We start from the raw sequence: 17,913 nt of genomic DNA, 5'->3' as shown, positions 1-17,913 counted from the left end.
TTATTATTATTATTATTATTATTATTAATTTCACCCTAATTTGCATATTTAAGCTAATTTGCATATCATCGGGATGAGTGACAGAGGTGTGATGCTAAAATTTTGACCTCCTCATCATATATGACAATTTAAAAAAGAAAAATCTCTGTTTGCAATTTGTTTCACTTTGGGCTGTTTTTTTTTGCTAGATTGACCATGGAGTAATTACTCCATGGATTGACTAGCCTAATAGGCCTACAGTATAAATACTATACAACATACTTTAACAATAGTAAAATATCTATTAGGATAGTGCTAACTTCAATGTTTACAATATTAAAGAACGGTGCTTGGTGAAGATAGTCTACTATATTACTAGAGTGATGGGTTCAAATCCTAATATCCTCTAGGGGTTACTATTAATTATTACTGTTAGTGAATTATAAATTAGAAGATTTACGGTATTGATTTTGAGAAACCCGTCTACAATATTTACGCATGCGTAGAGTACCGATCACCACTTTAAACTCCCGGATGTATGTGTGCTGCGCTTTTGGCTTGGGTTGTTGTGTTGGTGTAGTGTGTCTACGTCTAGTGTCGTGTCTCCGACGGTGGTAACGTACAAAAAGTATCCTAAAAGATCGCATAAATTACGCGTTTAATTCATATTAACAAAATTCAAAGTAGGTAAGTGGAGGTTCAAATGTTTTAAATTATTAATTATTTTATAAGTATTTAATGTTTAACAGTTAGTATTTCAAATACTATTTGGGGTATCTCCTAAGTATTAGTATTTGCAATTTGGCTAGGCCTAGTCTAGGCTAGTAGCCTACTGTATACTATACTAATAGGTGATTCCTAAAAAAAGAAGAACCATGCAAATAATTCATCGGTGTCTAAATAATAAGCTTAGACTAAGTAATACTAATAGTAGGGCGCTACTGCAGTTTCGCACCACACTGTTAAATCTTCGATTTATCGCTTAATTTTTTTCTCACACCCACATCATACAATTTTGGGCCATTATGTAACATGTTTCCATGATTTAGCCACCGTTATATTTACCTTTATCACACTAAAAAATGCCTTTCAAAACAGCTCTATTTCCGCGAATACCTCGATCGAACTGTGGCCATTTTAGAATCAGAAAACTGCCAGAAATCAATGCATGTTTTATTTTCTGTTTTTATTTTTAAACTGCAAAGAGTGGTTTTTATAAAGAACCGGCTAGCTAGCCTAGCTGTACATATCAAAACGGCGACGATATGATATGAGTCTGTACATAAAACATTGATAGGACCTATTAATATGAATAATAATACTAATATTAATAATGAAATATTAATTAAACCTCTCTTTCGCCAGCTGAAAATATTTCTTGCCTTTCAAAACTAAATAGGCCTAGGCCTATATGTGTAATCGGATTTTATTACACTGGCCTCTATAGTTTCTACATTTTTTGGGGAAAATGAAGCATACATTCTGGCAATTAAGTGATAAATATAAGATGGCGAACATTTCGCAGTGTGTTGACATCGAGTTCAGTATTGTTTAAAATGTTTTGAAAAGTATTGTTATTTAAAAAAAATTACTTCGTAAGTGGTCGAATCGTATAAACATGTTACATAATATTATGTTGTGAGTGTGAAAAAGAAAAATTTAGGTGAGAAATCGAAGATATAACGGTGTGGTGCGAAACTGCAGTAGCGCCAATAGTAGTAGTAGCTACAGTACAGAAAGAAATTACTGCTTCGTATCTACGCGTAGGCTTTCGTAGGTAGATCGTAGGTAGAACGTAGGTCATTGTTCTCTACTACGATGTATTGTTTGTAGCCTACGATGTATTGTTCTCTCCTACGATGTATTGTTCGTAGCCTACGATGTATTGTTCTCTCCTACCTACGATGTATTGTTCGTAGCCTACGATGTATTGTTATGAAATCTAGGCTACGCCTCGATCGTAGGGTGGTTCGTAGAAGCATGGACAATGCAAACAAACAATGTATTGTTTGCTAATTAAAATCCTACCTAAAGATAGGTCAATTTTTGTAGCCGCCCTACGCATCGGTTATCCTAATTTGGACGGAAATCCGCCGACGAAACGACATCGGACCCGGCCGGTGGACCTCAGCTCACGTAGAGAGAGTCGAGGCTAGGCCTAGCCGGTTTCGGCGGCCTACACTATAAATTATTTATTCCTACCTTGTTGGGTTAGCGAATTATAAAAACAACGACACCTACGCTAGGACACCAACAAAATATATGCAAAATAAATATATATTCCATATTAAGATTTAACATACATAAATAGGCCTTTTTTAAAATGATTACGATATGTATAAAGAAAAAGGCCCGACCAGAATTTGGAGGGGAAAAAACATGTGAGCTAGCTGAGCAGCACAGTAGAGAGAGTATTATGTTTCATGTCATGTGACACAAAATCCAGGTACACGATCTTAATTACTGTTTTATCGTCATCAGACGGTAGCCACCCTCTCGTCGAGCTCGTACTGAGTAAAAAAAAACATGTGAGAGATTGCGGTAAGCAGAGAGTATCGCGTTTCATGCCATGTGACCAAAAAAAAACTAGGTCTGTATTAATTACGGTCTTCTGTCGGCAGTCTTTTTGAGCGACCGATTGAACGTCCTGATGCTATATTTAGAATGAATTGTTTACGATCTTTTTTTCTCGGCATCGTTTCTGGATGGGACGTTCGCTATATTATGTTTATTATATTAGTTGGCCTGTTCGTTGCGGTTCACCTGTGTTGGATCGTGTCTCTCTCTACGTTATACATCGTGGGAAATTTATATTTATATTCGCCGTTGAGTAGGTAAACATGCACGAAGGAAAATATTACGATTAAAAAATATTTTTTATTTTTTATTAATTTACAACTTTGTCCTCCGCCAATTAAATTTAACACATTAATTTCACACCTTACTTCACTAAGAACATCGTAGGGTTGTTTATTTAGGTTACGAACTCCCTACGAAGTTCAGAAAGTAGCTCATTGAAAGTTGTTTATTGAGGTTACGAAGCCAAACAATGGAACCTACGAAGCCAACAACGTAGCCTACTACGAAGCTACTTCGTAGGTAAAGTTGCAGTATTTTCTTTCTGTACTGTATGTTAAAAACGGTGTGTACTGTTTCCTTTCTTTTACACTAATTTTCGGTAAGTATAATTATTAGAATATTTTAATATACTTTATATTTATAATTTCAATCATAAATACTATTATATATAACTTTTGAATACGTAAAACAAGATTTTAGGCCCGTATGATTATGACACCAAATCTAAGCCGGGCTGCTAAGTAATGCTCTTTTAAGGCAAACGCACAATATGGGTCAAAATAAACTCATTTAAAATAATCAATGTTAATTAAAACAATTAATTGTTTACCTGAATAGTATATATAACATTATAAAAATTGTTTTCTTTTCGTATTATTACGTTATTAAATTGAAATACGGAGCTAAAGTTTAGTCGCTCCCGTTAAAGTATTTCGGTCGCAGTTAATGACTTTCGACCGCCGTATACAGAGTCAAATGTAACGTTGGTAAATTAGCTTAATAATACATTTCTTCGGTACATTTTAACCTAACGCATTTGCATTGTATACTTGCATAATAAATCTTCCGCACATTACATCAATTTTAAGTTGTTAAATTAATGTGTAAAACCAGATATTCTACGACGGAATAGGACATGTCAATCTCCGACATCGCTGCTGTCACACATCTCGCGTCGAGCCGGCCGAAGTCGAGCGAGGAAAACTAAAACAACGTGTTCAAAATATGGAACGTACCATTCGCTGATAGGGTGCATTGATGTATTAAACGGAAAACGTCACAACAAACTAGCGCGTACTTTACAGTACAATATTTTACTCACTACAATATTCACCGGATTATAATGGTTCGAAATTCTGAACGGGATTTACGCCTCATGCACCATTTTAAAATGTAGTTTGCACAATTACCATGCACAATACGTTTGTAATCTATGTTTTATCGATTTCAATGTAGATTTAGCTATAATTTAATACCAAAATCCATAAAAAAAATTTCCATAAACGGTGATTCAAAATTGTTTTTTGGTCACCAAAATTGATCTTTCGTTACGAAAAACCTGTTTATAGAAGACGATTTTCACATCAAATTAAAGCTCATTTAAAGCCTGATAACATACAACAAAAATTAATCCGCTAGCTTCAATGGTAATCGTGTTTTGAAAACTGATGGGGATTTTCCGATGAGCTTTTCAACGCGCGGAAATCGGCTCGACGGGATTTTAGAACCGTTTTAAAATCGCATTTTCTCGGCAACTACTTCATTAATTTTAATTGTAAACACACTTATACATAGATTAAAACAAGTACTTTCAAACAATATAAATTTTTAAAGTATTAATTAAGAGTGAACACGATTTATTTACCATCAAAGTCATACTACTTATTCGAATTTTTTTAATATTTCAAAAGTGATACCCCTCTGTACGCTTTCATTGGGATACCTATTTACATACGCTTAAAATAACCCATAACAAACAAAGCCATGGCTGTGCGAGAGACATGCATTCCCCCTACAGCAGCAGCGACTGTTTTTATTGATAGAAATTACAAGAACATTGATATTTTATTTATAACACTTTATTTAAATGCAAAGACTGTATATACTGTACTTTTCTAGTTAGGCCTCGCATCTTGCTAGCCTGACGTGAATAGTCTAGGCAAGGCCTAGCTAGTGACCACCTGTATGCTGTACAGTAAAGTATGCAAACGTGGTAGCCTTTATAGCTACGATCTCTACGTATTTAGGGTCAATTTAAGGTCAATCCAGATTTTACGAATCCAATGTTTTACGTATGCCTTTCGGTCCTGTACCGTACGATGAAGGTTCTAATTTATCACAGTTTTTAGTTTATTAAAATTAAAGAAATTATGAAAATCTGACTTGTAGTTTCCGAAATATACGGTCTAGTAAATCGCTGAAAATTATTGTTTTTAGCCACGAACGATGTAAACAAGTTGCTCCCTATATAAATGAAGTACAGAAAGAAAATACTGCAACTTTACCTACGAAGACTTGGTAGATAGAACGTAGGCTATGTTGTTGGCTTTGTAGGTTACATTGTTGGCTTTGTAGGTTACATTGTTTGGCTTAGTAACCTCAATAAACAACTTTCCATCAGCTGCGTTCTGAACTTCGTAGGGAGTTCGTAACCTAAAATAAACACCCCTACGATGTTTTTAGTGAAATAAGGTGTGAAATTAATGCGTTAAATTTAACTGGTGGAAGACCAAGTTGTAAATTACTAAAAAATATATGTTTTTTAATTGTAATCGTTCCTTTGTGCGTGTTTATCTACTCAACGGCAAATAGAAGTTTCCCACGATGTAAACAATCCAACACAGGTGAACCTCAATGAACAAGCCAACTACAGTAATAAACATAATATAGCGAACGTCCAGTCGATTTAGAAACGATGTAAAGAAAAAGGATTGTAACAAATTCATTCTAAATATAGTATATCGGAACATTCAATCGGTTGCCCAAAAAGACTGCCGACAGAAGGCCGTAATTAATACAGACCTAGTTTTTTTGGTCGCATGGCATGAAACGCAATAATCTCTGCTTTACCGCAATCTCTCTTTTCTTTTTTTTCTTAACACAGTACGAGCGGGTGGCTGCCGTCTGACGATAAAACATTAATTAAGGTTGTGTACCTGGATTTTGTGTCACATGACATGAAATATAATAAATAATACTCTATCTTAACTGTTGTTCCTATGACTCGCATGTTTTTCCCTCCAAATTCTGGTCGGGCCTTTTTCTTTACACATGTCGTAATCATTTTAAAAAAGGCCTATGTTAAATCTATTCTGCATAGATACAGTATGTACTAATTAATAAATAATATACCCACCAGGCCTACTGTACATTACTGATGTTTATAATCAACACAATTTAATAGCTACTCCATTATAAACTAAACTCCACCCCAACTCCGGTGGGAGAGGGGGTGGTGGAGAGAAAAATCTAGCTTCTTGAAAACTTAAGGGGAGCTGTTGAGTGCTCCTGTTTCTTCAAATGAAGGTCTGTATTCCATTAGATTCGACTTAGGCATTGTGGATTTTGTTTATTTATGGTATCTAACTTTCCTACAGTAGGTGTGAAAATGGGAAGTAGAATTTATATTGGGAGGCTGAGTTATCAGGCACGTGAAAAGGATGTTGAAAGATTTTTCAGAGGATATGGAAGAATACGAGAAATCAACTTAAAAAATGGATTTGGATTTGTAGTAAGTTGATTTGTTCAATTAAAGAGCTTAATATAATTTTACATGTCAGCAGTGTGAATTTGTGTATTTTTATTAAAATTTTTTTGATTTTGTTTTTGTAAATTATGAACAAATTTGTCATTCGAAATAAATGTTGAACAAACATTTAACAAGGAAATACTTTTTTTAGGAGTTTGATGACTATCGTGATGCTGATGATGCAGTTTATGAATTAAATGGCAGGGAACTGTGTGGTGATAAGTAAGACTATATTTATTACAAGAATTGTAACTCTGAAAATATTCTAAACTATGTTAATGTTCAATGATGAGAATTCAGTGACATTCTGTAATAATGTTTTCATTGTAGAGTTATTATTGAACATGCTCGTGGTCCTGGAAGACGAGATGATCATCGTGGTGGTGGAGGAGGAGGAGGAGGAGGTGGTGGTGGCGGCGGCGGCGGCGGTGGTGGTTACAGCTATGGACCACCAAGGCGTAGTAGAGGAGGATTAGACAAGTAGGTTTAGCATCATTTATTTTTTACCAATGAGAATTATTCTTAAAAATGTGGTGTATTTCACAGTATGTGATAAATGTTTTCACTACTTTGCAGGTATGGTCCTCCAGTGCGAACTGAATTTAGAGTTATTGTTAAAAATCTTTCAAGTCGTGTTAGTTGGCAGGTAAATACTACTTTTCATTACTATTGTTGATATTCAGGTTTTTAAATTATTTTTATATTTTAATTGATTACTATACAGTTTTTCCCCTTTATTTTAGGAACTGGTTGTGAGGGTTTGCATTAATTACATGTAAATACCTTGATTATTGTTGAATTTAATATCCATTAATAACTATAATGGTAGGTGTGCAAGTCAGATCCTGCATTAAGAGAGTGTGCATGAGACCAATTATAAAATTAAATTATTGACTAAAAATATGTTGTGCTTCCTTAAATACTAGCTTGCCACCGGCTGATGCCGTTTTTGTCTGAGGGTCATGCTAACTAGAGGCTCTCTAAGAGGTTGATGATGATGTTGAGAGGCACTCGCTCCCTGGGCACAGACTTGACAAGGGCCGCTTAGTAAACTACTTGCCAGTCTACCTCTAGGATGCCTAGATGCGTGTCTTCAAAATTGGCTACTGCATCATCATTCTAAAGAGAAAAATCGTTCTGGAGCCTATCTGGCTATTAGTTAATGCCTATGGCAAATTAAAAGATAAAAGAATTGGCGACATCAGCACCATGGACAGATTGAAAACCTGGTTCAATCTAAAAGTTTCTAAATTTCAACTGCGGTCATGTCCTAAAGACGTGTCAAGTCCTTTAGGTTGACTGATCCTGAGAGTAGTAGGCCGCTACTCCAAAGATGTCGGTGGTTCTGTTGACTCGCCATCTGATCTGTGTGACTGATTGCATTCTATTGACTACCTGGTGTAATTTCTATAGGAGTGTTCTAATCGGCATTCCAGTGCAGGTATAGTAATGAGAAAATCCCGGGTAAACAAATTTATGAGAAAGAAATAATAAAATTTGGAAAAATTGATTTTAAATTTAAATATACAATAGGAGTATATTTGGTAAGTTTTAATTTTTTTAGATTTATTTGTTTCTCATCCGTTAATGACATGACTTGAATTACACAATTATTATAAATTGCATGAAATACATACTAATTGTAATGTATAAATTTTTTTGGCCGACTTGAATGTGAAATTTCACTTTAATTTCTGTTTGGAAGCACATTCATTTAATTGGAAAGGAAAACACTTTGATGTTTGTAAATTAGAAATTGTTTGCATGAAAACATAATGTTCATAATTGTTTTTTTTTAATTGTTTAAATCCAGCTTTAGAAAAAAAGATTGCAATTTTTAAAAAAAACTTTAATTCAAGATTTTGTTATTATAGTGACATACTATTCCTTTGACGTCTATACAGTTAAACTACAGTAGTATAAAGCTTGATTTAACCTTCAAACACCTCGTGCACTAACCAGCAATACCTTACACACAGGTGCCGTACCACATGATGGCATACATTGATGTTTCCAGACCAACTGAGAAGACTCTGCAGTGAATGTCAATTCAAGTTTCCCTATTCCATTCACAGAGTTTTCTATTGCAGCAATATATTTATCTTCATTTGCATTGACTTTTTTGAAAATATTTGTTTTAATCTGATTTGTCTTACAGATACTGCTTTTAACTTTTCTTGTATTTTAATATATTGCATTTTGTATGTGTATTTAAACAGGACTTGAAAGATTACATGAGGCAGGCTGGAGAAGTGACGTTTGCCGATGCTCACAAACAACACAAGAATGAAGGGTAACTTGATTGTATATTCTAATTATTTAAAGACAATGTAGCTTTGTATGGTGCAATGGGTTTTTGTGCAATTTACAGTACCTTAAAGTAAAATTGATTAAATAAAGTTGACTTTCTTGTAACCAATCTACCTCTGTGTGCACTAAGCTAGAACATTTTTTTTCCAAATTTTTAAAAAGTTCACCATTTTTTAAGGAAAATTTACAAAATAAAATGTAGGCCGGTGCTTTCACAGTCTGGGGAAATTCCTTGATATCAATATCAAAAAATTGTGCTGCAACTTGTGGATTTTGATCACTAATTGGTGGAATTTCTTAAAGTGGATTTTATTTGGAGAAAAAACTACATTTTATGATACCTTGGTAAATTAGCGAAAAATATTCTCATCATTACAACATGATATAATTGATAACACTTTATAATTGCTTCAGGATTGTTGAATTTGCTACCCTTCCTGACATGCGCAATGCTATTACAAAATTGGATGACTCTGAGATTAATGGACGTCGTATCAGAATTGAAGAAGATCGGCCACGCAAGAGCCATCGGTAAGTAACTTTGTATAGTTGGACTCTCATTTATATGCAAGAATTATTAACTTCAATTTTATGTGCAAACTAGGCTGCATATTCATTATTATTAACATGTTGCCCTTTGTAATGGACCGTTCTTTTAGGCCTAGACCTACTGTTTTCAGTTACTGTAAAGCCGATTTTACATTTTTAACTATTTTGCGGCCTTTTATTTTCGTGATTTGAGTTTCTTGACACTATATATTTCATAACAAATTACCTAAGAAATGTCATAAGCTTTTTTATTCCAATTCAAACATTATTTTAGCGATCAATCCTCCCATGGCACCACGCGTGTCGATCGCGGTGAGGAGGAATTTCATCATTGTTTTGAGCAATTTATTTAAATGTTTTAATTACACCTGAACAAACAACATAACATCTGGGTTCGTAAATGTTTAAAAGAAAACACAATTAGACTAACCATGCCTAGGCTAGGCCTGATCGATATTTTGGGCTTTACATTAGTTCAATTGTTGAATTTAGCTACTTCATTAAACCAAAGTGTATTTAGTATGTTGCGTAAAGTTGACGGATTAAATTTCCATGATGACTGCAAACAGTTCAAAGCCATAGAGCTTATTTTTTTTGGTTTATTATCAAAGCCGCCAATTTTGGTTATGTCTTGTTTGCTCATCAGTTGGTCGAATCATTCCTTACATCTGTGCTCGTGTATCTCAACAGTCTGTAAGCTGTAGTACTGATTTGATTTATTTACTTTCATGTATTTTATATTATGCCTCAATAGAAGCAGCAGAAGCCCATCTCGTAGCCAGTCTCGATCAAGATCTCGCAGCCGCTCCAGACATTCACGTTCCAAGAGTCGTTCTATGAGCAGAAGTCGATCAAGAAGTAAGAGTAGAAGTCGTAGCCGTAGCAAATCTGGTGGTGGAAGCAAATCGCCTCGTCAAACTAAAGACAGGAGTAAATCAAGATCTCGCTCCAAGTCCAGATCAATTAGTCCTAAAAAAGATGACTAAACTTAAATTTACAGGTAGCATCTAAAAAGTACAATCTTGATACTATCTAGAAATATGCATGACTACAGAGTAATTGATTGCTATTGAGCAAATAATCCAATACAAATAATGATTACTCAAACTGCACTGTACATATTGATATATCACTTTTTTTTTTATTTGTATTGCATATCAATTTGAAAGTTTTAGTAATGTATTTACGCTACAGACTACATGAATATGAAGTAGTTAATATGTGTATGTAAATGAATACAAATAAGTTAAATCCCTTCAGATTTCTATAAATTTCCTGGTATAAATTGACCTTTTTATTTGTAATTTTAAGTTAGTTAGTATTCTTAAATAGCGACTGTTATTTGGTTTCTGTAGTTTTTTTTTTTTTGATAAGTGGAATAAAAGTTTTTGTATAACCTAATGTAATGTTTGTGTACAGTGTAGCATTATTAGTTTGGTTTGCTAGTGTAGCTGAAAATACAGTTGTGTTGACCAAAACCATTGTCCTCTGTTACCGTGTGACAATTGGCCACCGATGTGATAAAAGGCAATAGATGTTTTTAATAGCGTTTTTGTGAGAAAAAAAACCATATATTTTTCTTAACCGTTTAATAGATAATTGAACTAGGCATCAAACAGTGTCAAAAACAATCGTAAATGCTGCCCTCTATTCTGTTGGTTTTACGTCGCGGCGATCATTAAAATCATTTAAATTGAAATTTTATGGTTTAAAAATCGTTTTCAAGTCATTAATATGTTATATTATTTTTATAGACCGGCTATATATTTTGTGTCAAAACTCCGGAGTTTGATCTTTGATGTGAATGTTATTTTGTAGTTTTAATAAAGTTAATCACTTCCATAGAAAACAAGGCCAACAGCCATAAGTCGCGTGCTCTCAGAAAAAATGAACTTTCAAAAAGTAATGTACTTTAAAACTTTTCTGTCCATCAAAACAGTTCAAAAAGTACAGAAAAGCGAAAAAACGCATAGTGATACCGGACCGACTGACATAGTGAACTATTGAGTCGCGTCCACCCACGCGACTAATTGTCTGTACATCAAAACAGTTCAAAAAGTACAGAAAAGCAAAAAAACCTAAAAATGACAAAATAAATGGAGAGAATTTATTCATGTAAAAAGCCACAAAAAGTTTGATGGGCTGATTATGTAGATATATGGCTAAGATTTAATAATCAATATTGCTGCTGGGTCATATCCTGTAAATTTTTCCTGGGGACACCAAATAGTGGGGGTGGGGTCAAACATGGAAATACCACACAGATAAAAGTTGTTGGGACATTCTCCGCATATGTGTATAGAATGTTAAAACAGCAATGACAGCAACTTTATCCTGTAAGTTTCCCCAGACAGTAGCCCCAAGTGACCACTAAAAATTGGTGTTATTCATGTCAAGAGCCACACAGCTAATTCCTTTTGCATTGTAACTGTTGGGATGCAAAAAAAATACCACTGACAGCAACTTTATCCGGTAAGTTGCCCCAGACAGTAGCCCAAAAATGCCTGTTGGACCATACAAGATTTAATCATGCGAAGAGCCACACGGCTAATTTCATTTGCATTATAAATAAAAGTTACACATTGGGATGTACAAAAATACCACTGACGGCAACTTTATCCTGCAAGTTTCCCCAGACAGTAGCCCAAAAATGCCCGTTTGGTCATACAAGGTTTAATCATGCGAAGAGCAACACGGCTAATTTCTTTTGCATTGTAACTGTTACACATTGGGATATACGGAAATACCAATGATAGTAACTTTATCATGTAAGAATCTTACATGATAAAGTTGCTGCCAATGGTATATCTGTTATGAAGAGGAAGGGTATTAGCAATGGTGAAGTGAAAAGATTGTTTTACTAAAAATTGTTACTATACTCACTATAACTGATTTTCCAACCTATACTAAAGCACTGCTGCCAATCAAACAAATACGCTCATTGAACTCTGTGTCTCTATAGAACGCTGCCAATCAACTGTTAATTTTTTGAGAACAAAACGTAGCCATGTAGAAATCGTATGCGCAGTGCTATTGACATGTCTGCGTCGATGATTGACAATAACCATATATTGCTGAACAATACTGTTTTAATTTCATCACAATCGGACTACGAAAAGTTCACTTTCTTACGTCCGGAAATTTTAAGTAGTTGGTAATATTAATAAAATATACAATTTTTATATTTGAATTATCATATTGGTCTGCCACTTCCTGTCATTAAAAATTGCTTTAATCTATAAAAAATTAAAATATACGTTTGAGGTTTCAAGTATACAACAAACGTGTTTTTAATATATGGCTAATCAGTGGTTTCTTCATAAATCTCCTTAATTATCGTTTAAGTGATTATATTTAAATTCTAGTGCCTGGCGATTGGCTAGTGGTTATGTCATCCATATCACATCCAATCGCCGGGCCTAATCGAATGAAAACTGCGATCCCTGATCTCCGGGGATTGGCTGGCTATGTATAGTTGCGATACGTCACCACTGACTCTACTACTACTAGCGCTCGTTTTGAAAAGTAGACGCAAGGTAAACTTAGCCATGAACAAACGAATAACGATGCATGAAAGTACCTTGTCTATTATACTGTATTATTATTCCCACACGAAGTAGACAACGGTGAGTATATAGATCATGATTACACGTTGTAGCTACTACACTTAAGATTAGCCTACCAATAGACCTAAAGGTCTGGGCCAAGTATCCTTGCTGATTTTGTAATTTTACATGTAGGCTGAGACAACAACTAGTTGTTGTCTCAGATTTAGGGCTACTACAGGTCATAAAATACTACTTTAAAGTCATAAAAACATTAGCGTAAACTGTGTTTATTTTGTAAAATTGCGGGCGGTCTTGCGGGCGGTCCGCGCTCTGTCGGTTAGAGTCATGGAAGCTTTGATCTCAAACTGATGCCTATCTTTCTATTTCTTAATCCATGCTTGGTGCAAACATTTCTAGAAATCTCAAAGACAATTTCCACAACGGGTAATACTGAGGATCATTGCATACATTAATATATTCTAGAGACTCAACAATTCGTCGTGTTGTATAATATGGAGATATCATTTAAAGAAATATCGGCCTTCCGACTACTGTGCTGTATGTCTTACTTCAAATACTAAAGACATACAAAGGATCGAGTCTCTCCAATTACAAATGGCGCGAACAATACTTAAGCGCGCGAGTAAGCACTGCAAAACAGGCACTTTATGGTAATCTAGTTATTAGACTTAAGAACTATAATTCAAAGTACCAATTTATTAATGAATTTGAAAAAAACTTTATATATTAAGTTCGATTTCAATGCCATTCTTAATGATATATTATGTGCAGGTACTGAGTTTGATATAATAAATAATGGGTCAAGCCATTTTAAAATACAATTAAACAATCATTTTGGAAACAAGAAGTAGTAAGAAAATCATCTTTGCTTGATTATTCTTTTATAAAAGAGTCTCCTATTGGATAAAACAGATTTTTATGGCTCAAGTTTAAAATTTAAACTTGGAAAAATTACAAATAAATGAAAAATGATAATCTAAATGATAAGTGTAAGGTTTGTGGGTCAGGTGAAGAAGATGTTAAACATTGTATTAGAATTAAAGAATTGCACACACTTCAACGTAATCTTATTGCAATGTGTGTAGATACTTGGTGTTAGACCTATATATTGAGGTTCAGTATGTCCTAGAGTGGAACGGTAGCCGTGTCGAGGGCAAAGACAATGATGGCACAAAATTATTCAATGTAAAAAATATAATATTTATTCAATCATAATTAAGATTATAAAACAATGTGAAAATGTAGTGATTCTGACTGATGTTATAGGATCGAGTTCAAATCGGCGATATGTGTAAATAGTAAATATCTTCGCTTGATGCAAAAATCTAAACCACAATGAAATTAAAAAAGTAGAAAAAGATACCGAACCTCACGCAAAAAAATTGCAAAATATAAAAACCATTAAGATTTTAAAAAATGTCAACGAAAAAAAAAACCCCAAAATGATTGACTCTAAAGTCGTGTTTCCACAAAATATCAGATATAAAAGTTTGTGTGGAGCGCATCATCTAAATTCAAGTTAGTGAGTGCACATTTTGTTTTAATATCACATCCTAATTCTATAGCTTAATTCATATTTATATTTTAAGTAAATTTTCTTTTGGATGATCCAAAGTCGAATAAAATTCGTAAACTTACGTTTTTTACTCTAGCTTTCGCTGGTCAACGACGCAGCTTAATCATGAGTGAGTCTCTGTGACTTGGACTTGTTACCATTAGATCTCGTATATGGTATAGCGCCATCTATAGATCGTTCAGGTTTTCCCAAATGGGATTGTCGGGGCCTCCTCTTTTGGGAGTTCCAAACCGCCGTCGTCTCTGTTCATAGTGTTACCATGTTTTCTTATTTTTATTGATTCTTTTATTTTCCTGTCTTTCCATGATGATTCTGTGCCTAGTATTTTTACGTTCCAATTTGGTAAATGAGTGTGAGTGGTCATGTGATCGGTGATGGCTGAGTTATGAACAATTTCTGAAGCTGAATTTCTGGCTGAACGTGTTAGGATCCCTGTACAATGTGAAGTGACATCTGCTTTGTGTTCTTTTATCCTTGTGGATAAAGTTCTGGCTGTTTCTCCTATATATGCTTTTTCGCAGTTGTTGCAATTTACTTGGTATATTACACCAGATTTGTCATCATTTTTTATTTTGTCTTTTGGGTGAACTGAAAGGCTTCTTAATTTGTTTTGTGGAGTAAAATAAGTGTTGACATTGTAACTAGATAGGCAGCGTCTAATTCCTTCTGATATTCTTGGTATGTAAGGTATCCCTATGTTACCTTTGTTTTTTTTTTGGTTGTATCTTTTGTTTTTTGTTTGACATTTTGTTTTCCTTTCTCCGATCTTTTTTGGATTATCTTGTCCATGGACCAATTAGGGTACTCGCACCCAACGAGCGCATGTTTAATCTTTTTCATTTCTGTTAGTTTCTCGTCTTTTTTGGTGACAACTTTTACTATTTACTTTTACTTTTACTATACAGTGATCCAGATGAACCTTTTTACTAATGTTCATATTTATATTTTGTATTAAAATGTTAACATTAATATGTTAACATATTCACACAGCATAAAGTCCAATATCCAGTATTGCGCTGTTATAATACTTAATCATTACATGCGAATTATTAAGGCAGACAAGACCGTGCTGAGCACGGGTTACTGCTACACCACACTTATTACAAAAGTAGCAAATAGGTAACAAATCTCTGTATTGTCCCTTGAAACACAAAAAATGAAAAAAAAATTATTTTAAATTTAAATTGGCCATATCAAAGTAATATTAAAGTTACTCACTTTAGGTCGAAAATTTGAGGAAAAAACAACAAGTTTACGTAATTAACATGTAAATTAATTTGATTAAATTTCGTCTGGTAAATCGTCATGAGCGAAAGTAAACAAAGATTTCAAACCATGAGTATGCATTATGCATGATGCTAATTAGGATTGTTTACAACTTGTCGCGGTTGAGAAGGTGTTTTCACACAGATCGCGAGAAGTTTTATGATTATGCATACAGAGTAGCCAAATAAGCGCGTTGCATTATGAGAAATGTTTTTATCGAAAACTTTGACTGGAAGTCAAAGTTATTTTTTGAACAAAAAAACGTCTGTATTTTGGTTAAATTTTTTTTTCTCAACTATTTTTGGTGAAAGTTAATAACTACCTGTATTATGATACTTCAAAATGACCCACTTTTTGTCAAAATATTTAAAAATGTTTTTTTACCGTACTGATGCTTTTAAATACTCAAGGATAGTACGGCTTCCTAAAATGTTTTCAGGTGCTACGATTAGAAACAATCTTATTGAAGAGTCGTTTTTTAAGTTTAAACACAGTTTAAAGCAACATCTTATAGATTTTTAACTTTTCATATTTTTTATAAACCAAAAGTTTTGTAAATGTACATTTAGATTGTACCTACTCTGAATTTTTAAATTTTTAACTTTTATACAATCAGAATTTTTAACTTTTAGGCCTATACAATCCGATTTTTTTAACTTTTATACAACCAGAATGTTCAGATAGCAATTTGTATTTTTAGAACACTTTTATTAATTTTATTTTAGCATATTTTTCTATGTTTTTTTCTAAATCTCGGTTTTATTTTATCGTCCTAGTTGACAGGGGCTTGTCAAGCACATCACAAGATCCGCTACTCCCCTGTTATACATGTTACATGTTTTTTTTTGTTATGTAGAAAGATTGAAAATAAAATAAATAAAATAATTCACACAGCAACATTTTTGTTTAGCGTTTTTATTTTCGTAAAGTTTGAACATGGAGGTATAAAAATAGAAGGAGAGAGCTCGGAAGACAAGCCTTTGTACTACGTAGTCCGCCGCCTCAGCATGTTTCACACCTGTTCCGGCACGGTTCCAGTCCGGCGCCGGAAAATCCAATCGAACGTCAATGTTTCGTTTTTACGCGGCTACGCGCATATCGATTGGCGCATAGCCGCGTGAAAACGAAACATTAATGTTCGATTCGCCGGACCGAAACCGTGCCGGAACAGGTGTGAAAGACCCTTTACACAATGTTACGCGCAGTGTGCCTCTCCGCGTTGTCGCTTCCTAGTCGCGTTCCGAGTCACTGCGCATGCCTCCTGATATCAGCGACGTGACGTCACATGCTTGTTTACTCTGCATGCAGAGGAGATAAAATGGCTGCTACAGCAATGATTATATTTTTAGTCTAGACTATAATAATTATGCAAGGACTACTCCGGTCCTAGCCTAAAACTATAGACCTAGCCACAGTTTCGTAATCGAATACCTCCCCCATCCATTGTCAACAAACCCGCGAAATATGCCTAATGTATTTCGTCAATATCTTTGGCCGGCAATCATCGGCAGCCCAACGACTAACGTAAGAATGTAAAGTAATAACCATGTGTTCTTCACACAAAACTACAGCTGTCTGACGACGTCTATTAATATTTTATCGAAATACATATAATTGCATAAACAGCAAGTAAATTACAATAACAACTATAATGGGAGCCTGATAAAATTTGCTTAAAATGTCATATGTAAACGTGTTTGGTATCAATATCATTATTAAATTTTTGATTGCGCACCGTAAAAACATAACCACATCGATTCCTGGCCACCATAAGAAATATGCTATAAAACTGATATCAAAGACAAGGCCATATACACGTCAAGTTAGTGTTTACCGACCGACCAACTGACCGACATAGTGGGATGTAGAGTCGCGATTAAAAAACGTCTGTGATTTTGTTTTTCGACTAATTTTTGGTGAAAGTTAATAACTATTATGATACTTCAGAATGACCAACTTTTTTTCGAATTTTTATTTTTTTATTTTTTTGGAATTAGTCCAAGGGACAATACATATATATTTAGAAAAACTTCACTGTGCTTTGACAAGAATATGTATTGTAATTTATGTGGTCTTAATGTATTATATTAGATTATTATTTTGAACACATTTACAGCCGCCATCTTGTTAGTTCCCCCTCTGTTGGAATCACTTTTCAGTCTGGAGTACGCCCTCTAGCATTCGGATTATAACACCTCTCTCAGCTCTCTCTCTCTGCTCTGCTGATGACCCGATTGACCTTTTAAATATGGCGCCCTCTGGAGTTATTGAAGTCGCTTGGTGGCCCCGTCGTCTCTTTCATCGCCGTCACCATCATTCTTTCTCGGTGTGGTCTC

General features: G+C 34.4%; 1 protein-coding gene across 2 annotated transcripts; it reads left to right on the top strand.

The window, feature by feature from the left end:
• Nucleotides 1-524: 524 nt before the first annotated feature.
• On the top strand, nt 525-10,563 carry LOC140059773 (serine/arginine-rich splicing factor 6-like). Of its 2 annotated transcripts, none has more exons than XM_072105671.1 (8): nt 525-666; nt 6,156-6,289; nt 6,459-6,529; nt 6,638-6,787; nt 6,884-6,953; nt 8,527-8,600; nt 9,032-9,148; nt 9,921-10,562. In XM_072105671.1, exons 2-8 carry the CDS (start codon nt 6,167-6,169, stop codon nt 10,150-10,152), a joined length of 837 nt encoding a protein of 278 aa, XP_071961772.1. In that variant the 5' UTR covers nt 525-666; nt 6,156-6,166; the 3' UTR covers nt 10,153-10,562. The 2 variants fall into 2 exon arrangements, with proteins under 2 accessions (XP_071961772.1, XP_071961773.1); XM_072105672.1 differs by having other exon boundaries at nt 543-666; nt 6,159-6,289; nt 9,921-10,563.
• The last annotated feature ends 7,350 nt before the right edge of the window (nt 10,564-17,913 follow it).

The sequence above is a fragment of the Antedon mediterranea genome, chromosome 10 (genome assembly GCF_964355755.1).
Source record: "Antedon mediterranea chromosome 10, ecAntMedi1.1, whole genome shotgun sequence".
In the NCBI taxonomy this organism is placed as follows: domain Eukaryota; kingdom Metazoa; phylum Echinodermata; class Crinoidea; order Comatulida; family Antedonidae; genus Antedon; species Antedon mediterranea.
Note: the sequence above shows the minus strand (reverse complement) of the source record. Positions and strands in the feature narration are given on the sequence as shown.